This window comes from Chiloscyllium plagiosum, chromosome 10 (genome assembly GCF_004010195.1).
Source record: "Chiloscyllium plagiosum isolate BGI_BamShark_2017 chromosome 10, ASM401019v2, whole genome shotgun sequence".
NCBI lineage: Eukaryota > Metazoa > Chordata > Chondrichthyes > Orectolobiformes > Hemiscylliidae > Chiloscyllium > Chiloscyllium plagiosum.
Window position 1 is genome coordinate 44,240,757 of NC_057719.1, and position 13,108 is coordinate 44,253,864.

General features: G+C 40.4%; 1 protein-coding gene across 2 annotated transcripts in view; it reads right to left on the reverse strand.

Annotated features, from left to right (window-relative positions):
* The window catches only part of pygl (phosphorylase, glycogen, liver), a 116,880-nt gene that overhangs the window by 33,758 nt on the left and 70,014 nt on the right, over positions 1-13,108 (reverse strand). For both annotated transcript variants that reach the window (XM_043697625.1, XM_043697624.1), the window contains 2 exons: positions 12,702-12,865; positions 4,885-4,999 (listed from right to left, as the gene is read on the reverse strand). In XM_043697625.1, coding sequence (XP_043553560.1) covers positions 4,885-4,999; positions 12,702-12,865 — 279 coding nt within the window. The remainder of the gene's footprint in view (positions 1-4,884; positions 5,000-12,701; positions 12,866-13,108) is intronic.

The window sequence follows — 13,108 nt, forward strand, 5'->3', positions numbered from 1 at the left end:
CCCCCTCTCCGGCCTATCACCCTCACCTTAACCTCCTTCCCCCTATCGCATTCCCAACACCCCTCCCCCAAGTCCCTCCTCCCTACCTTTTATCTTAGCCTGCTTGGCACACCCTCCTCATTCCTGAAGAAGAGCTTATGCCCGAAACATCGATTCTCCTGCTCCTTGGATGCTGCCTAACCTGCTGCGCTTTTCCAGCAACACATTTTTCAGCTCATCAGCTAGTGTGGCAGCCTTGTCGCTGACCAGCAATCCCCAAATGCATCGTGGTATGCCAGACATTAGGTATTGGAGAATGGCTTCAGATAAATGCATCCCCGATACTGTCAAGCTAGCAGGCATTCATCAAGATTACTGTCTTGGTATAGTTACATACCAAGAGGAATATACAGGACAGTATAATTAGGGGGTAGATACTATTCTCTACAACTATGAACAAAGTGCCAAGACTATGTTGCCTGCCCAGAATTAAGGACATTTCCTCAGGGCTGGAGAAGAACTTGAAAAGGTGGGGACGATCCAATAGTTATCATCCATGTTGGTACCAATGATGTTTGTAGTACTGGAAAGGAAATTCTGCTGAAAGACTTTGAACAGTTAGGAGATAAATTACAAAACAGAATCTCCATGGTAATAATCTCTGCATGAATATATGAGCCAAAGGCAAACTGATGTAAGGTAAGTCAAGTGAAGGAGTTAAATACATAGCTGAAAGATTGGAAAGGCCTTGATTTGAACTGTGCCAGGACCAGTGTCCTGGTGAATTCAATAACTAAGGCTGGATACAGAGCTTTAAACTAATTAGTGGGTGAAAGGATTTGGGAGAGAAGAAATGCCAGCATGCAAAGCAAGAGGATATGGCAGCATTAGAGGGTAGTTATTTATATATAGGGAGACTTTCCAAAACAATGTGTTATGGATCCAACCGGGATCCATACTGTCTTTATATGTTAATGTATAATAAAACAGCCTTAATAAATGGTCAGAAGGAAAGATTCCCTCATAAATAGTGACCATAACATGGTAGAACTTAGCATTCAGTTTGAGGAGGAGGAACTTGAGTCAGAAAAAACTGTGCTGAGTTTAAATAAAGATAATTACAAAGCAATGATAGCAGAGCTGGTTAGAATGGACTGGCAAAGGAATTTAATAGTAAAATTGGTTGAGGAACAATAGCAGAAATTTAAGAAGATAACATGACTCACAGCAAAGACATATTCTAATATGAAAGAAAGATTCTAGGCAACAGGTAAGCCAACTATGGTTAACCAGGGAAGTAAACGATAGCATCAGATTGAGAGAAAAAACATTAAATGCAGCGTAGATAGGTAGAGAATTGGAAACATTTAAAAACCAACTAAAGACAATCAAAAAAAGGGAGAAATTAAATTTTGAGGGTAAAGTTACAAGGAATGTCAGGATGAATTGCAAGAGCTCCTTTAAATATATATAAAGGAGAGAAGCCAAAGTGAACATATATTTTAAAGGGCCTGAGGCTGGGGAAATTATATGGGAACCAGGAAATGGTTGAGGAATTGAATAAATACCTTGCATCTAAGTTATTATGGTCAACTGTATGTTCAATGGGAAATACTCCTTGTGGTTTATGTATCACTCCTAATTGACATGGTGGGAGGTCGGGGAGGGATGGTTGTAGAGCCACTTGCATTGAGTGGTGCCCTGCACCATTAGAATGCCTGCTATGTTGAAGAATCAATGTTATTATTGATCCTGCTGCTCCCCCCTCAGGATAATAAAGTTCCATCCATTTGTGTACAGCATCTTTGTGACCTTTCTGATGCATGTATGAGTGAAGAACAATGAGAGATAACTATTGTCAACTGCCACTGCTGAGAATCTACTGTGATGTACATATAGGGAGATGTTGACTGTCATGGCCACTGAGAGGGCTAACCTCACACTACTTTGAGACTTAAGATCAGCGTACAGGAGATGATACAATGCAGTAACGACTCTTTGATGAGGTTTGGTTTCCTCCTCCTCCTTTATGGCTCATAGCTAATTAGGGATGGCATTCTGGAAGGCTGTTTGTGTTCAAGGCCTTAAATAGAAAGTCATCTTCTCTTCCCTTCACAGAAAGTTCTTCCCTCTGCTGCCTCCTTGCCACATTGCAGACCAATTGGCAGTTCAATAATTATAGTTCACTGTCCCTATTTCCTTTATAAATACAGCAAATACATCCAAATTGCTTCAATAACTCAAAACAGTGCTTTGTGGTTGACATTTTGTTCAGAGGATCTTTGAAAAGCCCAAAACAGAGCTCATCTTATTTTACATCTAATGAAAATATTGGTCTGCACATGTATTGATCTGATTTAGTATCCTGGTCTTGCATCAGCCCATTAGCCAATATGTCAATGATAGCATTCTTTCGGCATCATGTAAACTCAGGGTACCCACCAGCAATTTAATTCAATAATAGAAAGGCTGTGAGTGCACATCCCACATAGAACCATTTTACGCAATTTCATGCTTCAAGATTACAAGAAAGTAAACTCTAGATAAAAGTTGAGTTAGCATAGGTAAACCCTTCCCTAGCTTTATGGACTTCACTCTGGAACAGAGTCAAATTAAATATTTGAATTCTCCAATGGAGTTACCACACCCAAAATAATTCAAACAAGTTTAATGACTAGATGCAGAGTTGAGAGTCAAAACGTGTGCTGCTGGAAAAGCATAGCAGTTCAGGCAGCATCTGAGGAGCAGGAGAGTTGATGTTTTGGGCATAAGCCCTTCATAGTTGGAGAATTGGATCTGGGATGAAGTGGGAGGAGGGGAGATTTGGAAACTAGTGATGTCGATGTTGATGCAGTGTGGTTGAAGGGTCCGAAGGGGAAGATGAGACGTTCTTCCTTCAGTCATTGGGTGGCTTGCATTTGGCAGAGGTGGCAGCCCAGCATTTGCATGTCCTTGATGGAGTGGGAGGGAAAGTTGAAGTGGTCAGCCATAGGTTGGTGGGGTTCTTTGGTTTATGTGTCACAGAGATGTTCCCTGAAATGTTCTGCAAGTTGACATCCTACTTCGCTGATGTAGAGAAGATCACATCGAGAGCAACAGATACAGTGGATGAGGTGTTAGGATGTGCAAGAAAATCTCTGCTGGATGTGAAAAGATCCTTTGGGGCCTTGGACGGAGGTGATAGGTGTGGGTGCAAGGTTTATACCTTTTGCAGCAGCAAGAGAAGGTGCTGGGTGTGGAGGATGGGTTGGTGGGGGATGTGGACCTAATGAGGGAATCACGGAGGGAATGGTCTCTGTGAAACGCAGATAGGGTGAGGAGGGAAATATATCTCTAGTGGTGGGGTCTGATTGTAGGTGATGGAAATGGCAGAGGATAATGCAATGCAAACACATTGACTTGGATCGCATTTACCACCTCCTGAAGAAAAGAACAGGAAATGACATCGCCACAGAGAATGACATCACCAACCCAAGGAAACCCAAACATATCAATAGAAAGCAGGCTACATCTGGAGGTTCACTGAAGATGTTACCTAGTATGGTGACAAAACATCTGAAAATAAACCTTTCAGCTTAGCAAGCAAACCTACATCCAGATAATTCACTGTATCCAGAGATTAGTGGGATGGAAGATAAGAACCAGGAGGTTCTATACTTGTCGTATATGGAGGGTTGGGGTTCAAGGGTGGAGGTGCGGGAGGACATCGTTGATCACATGGGAGGGCAAAATGCAGCCCTTGAAATAGGAGACCCTCTGAGATGTCCTGGAAGCAGATATGGTGGAGGCGGAGGAATTGGGAGTAAGGGATTGCTTTTTTGCAGGAGGAGGGTTGGAAGGAGGTGTAGTCCAGGTAGCTGTGGGATTTGGTGGGTTTAAAATAGATGTCCGTGTTGAGTCCGTGCAGAGTTGAGACCATTGTATTCTTCTGAGCTAAACATGGAAATATCTAAGCAATATCTTGTTTGGCAAGATAACAGAACCAAACTTGAGAGTACACAAATGAATCATTTTAGTAGCACTTGGAAGAGCAGCAGATGGATAAAGACTATGAAGTAGAAGCAGTAAAACTGAAATGACACATGGTTTCATTCTCATCATCCTGAAAGCCAGCATATTTTATTTTAATTGGGGTTCAGAGACTGTGAGTTATATGCCATGAGCAATGTTGCTTTGTGGCCGCTGTGCCATTACATTAGTAGTGAAGGCAAAGCTGGACTGCCAATGCTTGTCCAGCTGCACAGTCGTGTTTTAAAGATGGAACTGGCACCACTAGCTTCACGGAAAATATCCACTGAGAGATGCAGTTGCAGGAACAGTGCACACCCAAATGAGTGCATTGGGTGCTACAGTGGGACAATAGGAGAACCATGGGGGTGGGCAGTTAATGAGGCAAATTTGGTAGGGTACAGTGAGAAATGTTGCAAAGCCTCACAGCAAAAAATGGTCCAAAAAGCTTGAAGCAACTGTCACTTAGCCACCCAAATGTTAAGATTCAGCCTTTTGTCTCCTAAAAATCCACCATATGAAACTTCAATTTAATATTTGATATAGCACATCTTCTTCACAACAAATATTCTCAAGATTATCTGACCCTGAGTTAACTGCTTTACCAAAGTGACAGATATAGTTAATGGTTTTGCAGTTAATGAGTAATTACCAAGTAGAGAAACGTTCAGCATCTAGTCAAAAAGAGTAGCAACATCGAACATGTAAGAAGTAAAAAAAACTAAGTGCCAATCACCTGGCAATTATATTCACCATCTTATTTTCAATTAAGTTCAGTGAAACAGAAAATTGGACAGAGTGCATAATGAGTGGCTAATTCACTGGCATTTCTTGAGATTGAAACTGAAGTTAAAAATAAGTTAAGCTTCTATTGTAGTTGGATGATACACTGCATACCTCAGCTATAAGAGCAGCCAGTCCTGGATTGCAAAGCAAAAGCCAACGTCTTGGTGTGATTCCATTCGTTTTATTCTGAAATTTTGCTGGCTCGATATCACTGAAGTCCTTAAATCTGATTCATGGAGAAAAGAACAGAACATCTAAAAAAATACCAATAACAAAGCAATTTGATTTTCAATTATTTTCAAATGTAATTCTAAGAAAAAATCACTAATAAAGACAAATAATGGACTAAGTATCAATTAAGGTAATCTCTCAGAGTAAGTACAACATTGATCTTATCCCAAAGCATTGCTTAGAAAAATACAATGACCAAGATATTGTTGGAGTGGGGCACCTTGCAGAATGGCCCAGTAGACATATTCATGTATGTTTAGTTTTTGAAACATTTTTGCTGTAGTTGCTGTAAGTGTATTCCTTGCCCAATTAAAGAATTGTAAATAAACAGAACATCAATTGATATAGAAAGTAAAATAGAAAGACAAAGGAAAATTAGATTCAAGAGACAATGACAAAAGGAGAAGAAAGCAAAATAAATACATTTTGCAATAATTCAGAACCTGAAAAAAATGGGATCCCACATTTTCTGTGCAAGCGAGGTTCATGAGCAGTCATTAACAACTAATGTGTTGTTAAAAAGCTACTGATATTGTTAATACCAGACTTACCTTTCTATGATGAATTAATGGGCAATAAATCTGCAAATACAGGAATGTTATGAACCTCTCAGGCCCAGATGTAATTTTTGCTGGGTGACTGGTTGAGAAAATTGGCCAGCAAATTACAACTCATAGGGTACCTCTTCCTCCAATTTGCATTACCAATATTGTATGCTGTTCAAAACTATTACTTTATCAGCAAAGGCACTTAGCACCTGATGGAGGAACTTGGTATTTGTGAGGGTATTGCTACTGAGGGCCAATTGCCTGTCTTACTGACAGCTCCTTTCCAAACAGCACCACCCTGCAAATCCCTATAACTCCCCCATGACCTCTGGCATGGATTCTAGGCCTTAGGTTGGTGTTGTTCCACCAGCAGCCACTGCCTTCTTGATAAGGTTGATGTACAATAGAAATACCAACCCCTATGGATCTTCTACTCCTGGGGTCTTCATTCATGGGAGGAAGGTCCAATGCTGTCTTGCCAATGGCTGATTAACCTTCAATGCAGTGGACCTGCCAACTGCGACAGGATTCCACCCAAGATATTGTATTCCATTCTTGCATATTTTTAATTAAGTAATTCATATTTTCATATGCCAACTTCCTCAATTTTGTTATTAGTGCTTAACAAGTGATACAAATGTATTAACTATATATAATAACTGGGTGACGCTACAATTCAATTTCACTAATTCTACAATTGTGGTGGAAAATCAGAAGGGGCTTATTCTTCATTTTCATCAATATCCCCTGTTGGAAATCTTTGTATCTGGAGTTCGAATCAGATTCAACTAAAATATCATTTCTCATCTTGCCACTCCATCCATTCTATTAAGATATCTGGCTATGTCAAAGCCTTGTAGATCAAAATCACATACTTGCTTAGGTAAGGCATCAAAAGATGATAATGACAACAAAATAATCCTTTTTAAGAGATGAGGAGGAAGTCGTAATTGCAGGAAGAGAGAAATGTTTTAAATAAGTGTTGCAAAGTCAATTTAATATTTTCATGAAAGAATAGACATGTGGATAGGAAGACTTTGAGAATGGATTTCCACCTGGTGAGTTACATCACTCTTTTGGCATTGAACAATGATTTGTGTCTGCCTTTTTTTTCTGAAGAGGAGATTCAATGTGAATTCCCTGCACCAGCTTACTTCTACAATACTGAAGCGTCAATTTACATGACTAACTTAGGAGGATAGAAATTACATTTCAGCCCTTTAAAAACACAGTTCAGGTTGTGCACACCAGTAACATCTGGGAACCACTAGGTAAGAAAGAAATGATGCTTTGCTCTCATATTTCACTCTCAGAAAATTTGCTATACTGCTCATCAATTTTCACAAACTTTCCAAGAATCATGTCTATATTAGCACTATCTGGAGAGCAAAGGCAGGAAACAGCACAGGAATCTGAGAGATTTAGAACTGTTCTGATGTAGAACTCAAAGCCCTTCATGTGAAGTTGGGAGGAAGCAGGAATACCTGAGTATGGGTATCTGTAAGCTGCCCAGAGATATCATATGTGCTACCTGAATAGAAATGGCACTGAGAATTAGTTCCTTACCCCAAAGATTAAGTAACATGCCTCAAACAGTTCAATGGCATCTTCCTACTCCAAGGCTGGCAATACAATCTACTTGTTACTGTCCCTCCTCATGTACACTTTCCTCCCTCTTAAACATTATGAACAATTCACATTGTATTTAGGTTCAAGGTGGCTCTAAATTGGCATCCTTTACTATGTTCTATTCAATGCTATAGAAAATGAGGTTGGCATCTTTCCAAAACACTACACAGGTATACCCATCAGCCTTTTTGCTGATTCCTTAATTTTAAAGAGGTATTTTTCACTATTTCTTAGCTCCAAACCCCATTTCAACAGGTCTACTATAAGAATGGGAAGGAAATATGGGGAGACAGATGACAATGCTACTTACATTGGTAATCAAGAAGAGAAACAAGGAAGTTATTTCTCTCATCACTTCTGATAATGATAAAGAGGACGACAATGGGTAGTCACATGTGAAATCCAGCTGCACTACATTTCCCCTTGCTCCTTTGTTCTAAATCTCTGCAAGTCAGTATCTGTGACACTTGTTCCCCATTCATAGATATCAGCTTAGATGCTTTCTCCAGAGGTGATTAGATTGGGATACAGGAACAAACATAGATCATTCAGCTTCTTTAGCCTATTTCACCATTTTAGATCAGGGCTGTTCATCTAGCTCAACGCCATCCCTTATGCTATATTCTGATGTCAGTAGTATCTAGAAATTTATCTAAACCCCAGTCACGGGAAGCATCCTTTCTGCATTCGAAGTCATGATACACATTGAAAAGAAGGAATCTTGTCCCGACACACTGATTCTGACATCAATCACTGAGGATATGAAACACCTGAGAGGTGTGATTGTTAAGCCTACAAACGTTCTTTCTGGTATCAGCATGGGAGATTCTTTGTTAGAAGCACAAATACAACAAGTAGCAATCAATCATCTTTGTTATCTCCTCAAAAAACTCAATCAAGTTTGTAAGACATGACCTTTTCTACACAAACCACCCAGCCTATCACTAATAAATCAATATTTTTCCAAATGTCAGTAAGTCCTATCCTTAAGAATCTTCTCCAATAATTTCCCTAACACTGACATAAGGCTCACCAGTGGTAACATCCAGGGTTATCCCTGTTGTGCTTCTAAACCAAGGAATAATATTGGCTATTCTCTAATCCTCTGGGACCTCTCCTGTAACTAAACAGGATACAAAGATTTTGTACAAGGCCCCAGCAATTTCTTCCCCGGCCTTCTCAGTATTTTAGAATAGATTTCATCAGGTCTTGGGGCTTTGTCTAGTTTAATGCTTTTAAAAACAATTAACACCTCCTTTCTTTTTACATTGACATGTCCTAGAATATCAACATATCCCTCCTGAGACTCACCATCCATCATGGCCTTATTCTTTGTGAACACCAATGCAAAGTATTCATTAAGAACCTCACCTACTTCCTCCAGTTATACGGATAAATTATCTCCTTAGTCCTTGAGTTGACCTATCTTTCCTGAGCTATCCTTTTGCTCCTTTTATACATATAAAACATTTGGAATTTTCCTTAAACCTGTTTGCCAAAGTCAGAAGTCACATGATACCAGGCTATATGCCAACAATCTGAAATCACAAGCTTTCGGAGCGCTGCTCCTTCGTCAAGTGAAATAGAGGGAAGCGCACAGGCAGAGAGATCATTGCAAGTTAATTCCAGGTAATTAAGAGTGTCAAAAGTAGTACAAATAGTGTGAGTGGAGTGTTGACAGAATGAATAACAAGTCTCTGCAGGTGATCAAAAGTGTCAAATGGTGAGTAAAATGTCAACAGCTGAATAGCAAGTGAAGGGATGAACTATGATCTGATTAACTGAGGCAGAGAGATAATTTAAAAAATCAAAACTAAAATGGTGCTAGAGACAAACCAAATGACTCTAATAACAATGTATAACCTGTTTGCCAAAGACATTTCATAGCCCCTTTTAGCACTCCTATGTCCTTGACTGAGTTCTTTCCTGCTACATTGCATTCTCCGAGGACTCTCTCTGTCTTCAGTTTCCTAAACCTTGTGCATGCCTCCTTTTTCTTTTTGACTATACTCTCAATTTTTCTTCTTATCCAAGGAACTCTAATCAATTGGCCTTTAAAAGATTCCCATGTGCCAATGTGGATTTACCTTCAAACAGCTGCCCCCAGTCTGCATTCCCTCATTCCTAACGTTGTGGTAGCTAGCCTTCCCTCAATTTAATACTTTCACCTGAGGACTAATCTAATTCTTATCCATAAATAACTTAAAAATTCAAAAATTATGGTCACTGTTCCCAAAATGCTCCCCCATTGAAACATTGATCACCTGGCGAGGCTCATTCCACAATACCAGCTCAAGTATGGCTCCTTCCCTAGCTGGACTATTTACATATTGTTTCAATAAGCCATCCTGGAGACACCTAACAAACTCTCCCCAACCCAAGCCCATTTTTCCATAATCTGTCCACATATCCGTTCCTCTATCACTTGCTGGCTGTTGGGAGGCCTCTAATACAATCTCAAAGTGACTGCACCCTTCCTAGCCCTGAACTCTAACCACATGGCCTCACTGGATGAGCTCTCCAAGATGTCTTCCCTCAGTAGAGCTGTGATATTCTCCCTAAACAGTAATGCAACTCCTCTACCTCTTTTATATCCCTCTCTATCAAGCCTGAAACATCTAAGTCATGGAATGTTAACCTGCCACTCTCGACCAAGTCTCTGTAGCAGCTACAACATCATAGTTATATGTATTAATCCAAGCTTTAAGTTTTCTGCCTTACCTGTCATATTCCTTGCATTAAAACAAATACACTTCAGACCCCAATCTCACCGTGTTCAGTAACTTTTCCCTGTCTGTTCTTCCTCTTGGTATTACTGGTCTTAGTCTGAGACCCGTCCTTGATCATTTTACTTGCTGACCTACTGCACTTGGTTCCCACCCTCAGTCACACTAGTTTAAACCCTCCTGAGTGGCCCTAGCAAATCTCTCTGCCAGAACATTGATGCCTGTCCACTTTAAGTGCAATTTGTCCTTCTTGTACAGTTCCCACCTGCCCTGGAAAATATCCCAATAATTGAAATATGCCCTTCTATACCAGCTCTTTCACCACTTATTTAACTGTACTATCTTCACGTACCTTGTGTAATGGCATGTCACACAGGAAATAATCCCGAGATAATAACCCTAGAAATCCTGCTTATCAACTTCCTACATAACTCCTTGAACTCTATTTGCAAGACATTATCTTTCTTTCTGGCAATGTTGTTAGTACCAATATAGACCACAACCTCTGGCAGCTCACCTTCACCCTTCAGAATATCCTATGCCTGCTCAGAAATATCTTTGATTTTGACAACAAAGAGACAAGACACCATCCTGGAGTCTCACTTGCAGCCACAGAAAAGCCTGTCTGTCCCCCTGACGACAGAGTCCCCTGTCACCTCTGCTCACCTACGTTTCAAACTCATCACTGTGATGCCACTGATCTAGTTGCTGCTTTCCCCTGAGAAGCCATCTTGCCTAACAGTATCCAAAACAGTATACCTATTTGAAAGAGAATGGCCACTGGGGACTTCTGCCTGCTCACACTTATTCACCTTTCTGTTGGCACCCAATTCTTCTCTGATGGAGTGACTAGCTCGTTAAATGTACTATCCAAGACATTCTCAGCCTCATGGCTGCTCCATAGTGAGCCCATTTGCATCTGCTGGTGCTCCATCTGACAAATCAGAAGCTGCAACTCAACACACTTCCTGCTTATGTAGTCAGTATGGACACTGGAAGTGTCCCTGACTTCCCACATATTACAAGACAAGTACTCCGTATGTTGAGTTCTCCTGCCATTCTGAACCATATCAACTAAATCAACCATATCAACTACAGACAGTCGTCCAGAAACTGATTGCACAACCTAATCCACTAGTCACCAAACTCAGGTCTCTCACTTCAGCTCTCTATTCCTAGCAGACTACAATTACAAAAGGTTAGTACTTTATCCCACAGTCCTGGTTGTGCTGAAGGGCCTGTTTCCACACTGTAGGTAATCTAATCTAATCTCTCTCCAGACACTACTCCCTCAGTCTGCAAACTTGATTCCTGAGCAGCCATGCCCAAGTCACATTTTGAATAGTGATGTCACCTTCAAAGCTCTGCCCCTAGATACATTTCCACATTCACTCTGACTAACCCTAATCCTCAGGTATTTGTCCTGCTGCCACTCCTGCTGTTCATTCCAAGGTTCACTCTCTTTCACTCTGCTGTAAGGACATTAATGAACCAGATGGGTTTTTCATGACAATTTCCAATAGATTTTATGGTCATTATTAGACTCTTAGTTCAATCTACTGTGGCAGGATTCAAACCTGTGTCCCCAGAACATTATCTGAGTCTCTGGATTAACAGTCCAGCAATAATACCACTAAGCCATTGCCTCCCCAAATGCATCTGCATCCATCTTCAGTCAGAAATGCCGGGTGATTGGCCCTCTTGGCTTTCTGCTGAGGTCTCCAAAGTTCCAGATGTCAGCCTTTAGCCAAGTGGACACGCTATATAAAATCAAGAAACAGTTGGACGCAAAGGATGTGGGCCCTGACAACATTCCTGCAGCAGTACTGAAGGCTTGTACTCCAGAAGTAGCCACACCCTAGTTACACACTAGTCAAGTTGTTCCAGTCAAAGTACAATATTGGCATCTTCCTCACAATGTAGAAAATTGCCCAGGTATGTCCTGTTCACAGAAAATAGGATAAAGCCAACCGGTCAGTTATCAGCCAATTAATCTAATCTCAGTCATCAAAGAAACTTCTATAGGTTACACAGTAAAAAGGATCCACCAAAAGTCCAAACAGAAACAATAAAAGAGAATGCTATTGAACAGTGAAATATGAATTCTGAAATATGCCTTTAAGAAAACAGCAGCACACAGACCAGAAAAAAACTCTTTAAACAGAATGCTAGAATCAGAACTGAATTGGAGTTGAATAACTGTTTTCAGCCAACACTGGTACAATGGACTCAATAACCTTCTTCTGAACTGAAAAAGTCCTACATTTCTATGGAGGATAAGATCAGGTAGCAAGCAGTTGAAGCATTTTTCTGGGGCCTTTGAGGGTATTTCTGCATCTTCTATGTTTATCTATAGGATTTATCAGATGGGATTTTCTTTGGCTGGACTGTCAGTTGATATTGACGATAAACGCAGTCCACGTCATCTTTGCAACTAGTACTCTCTTAAAATAAGAGTGTTTTTTTCTGTATGTCAATGAGTAGCACACTACTCATGGGAAGGGAGATTGCGGAACCTTCAGCTGCCCATTGAACTGGGAGGATTATCTTGGCTACAGTGTCAGCAAGAATGGGCAGTAAATCATTTTGGGGCAATTTGCTCCACTCCCCTGCGATTGCTAGAAATTAGATCCAGTCATCATGACTTTTGAATGTATTCTTCAGTCAACTTTTATGATGTACGAATGGTGGTTCGGTCTCTTGCAAGTAAGAACAATTATATAAAAGTTGGCGAAGATCATTCAGAATTATTATAGGCTAAGAATAATTTAAACACATTCAAATATATCCTTACACTTGATCTTTGATGATCTTGGAATGAATCTTGGCTACGCCATTCACTGTATGAGAACCAACAATACAAAGGTGTGCCATATTTATCTTCTTTTCTCCATCCTCTTCTATCAGTGACATTCTTCTTAAACGTTGGTTATCTTCAGGATAAAAAGTTCGAATTGCCTATGGAAAAGAGCAGTTGAATGAAAAATGCAGAATTTTAAAAAATAGACCAGTTAGAGTCATAGAGTCATAGAGATGTACAGCATGGAAACAGACCCTTCGGTCCAACCCGTCCATGCCGACCAGATATCCCAACACAATCTAGTCCCACCTGCCAGCACCCGGCCCATATCCCTCCAAACCCTTCCTATTCATATACCCATCCAAATGCCTCTTAAATGTTGCAATTGTACCAGCCTCCAC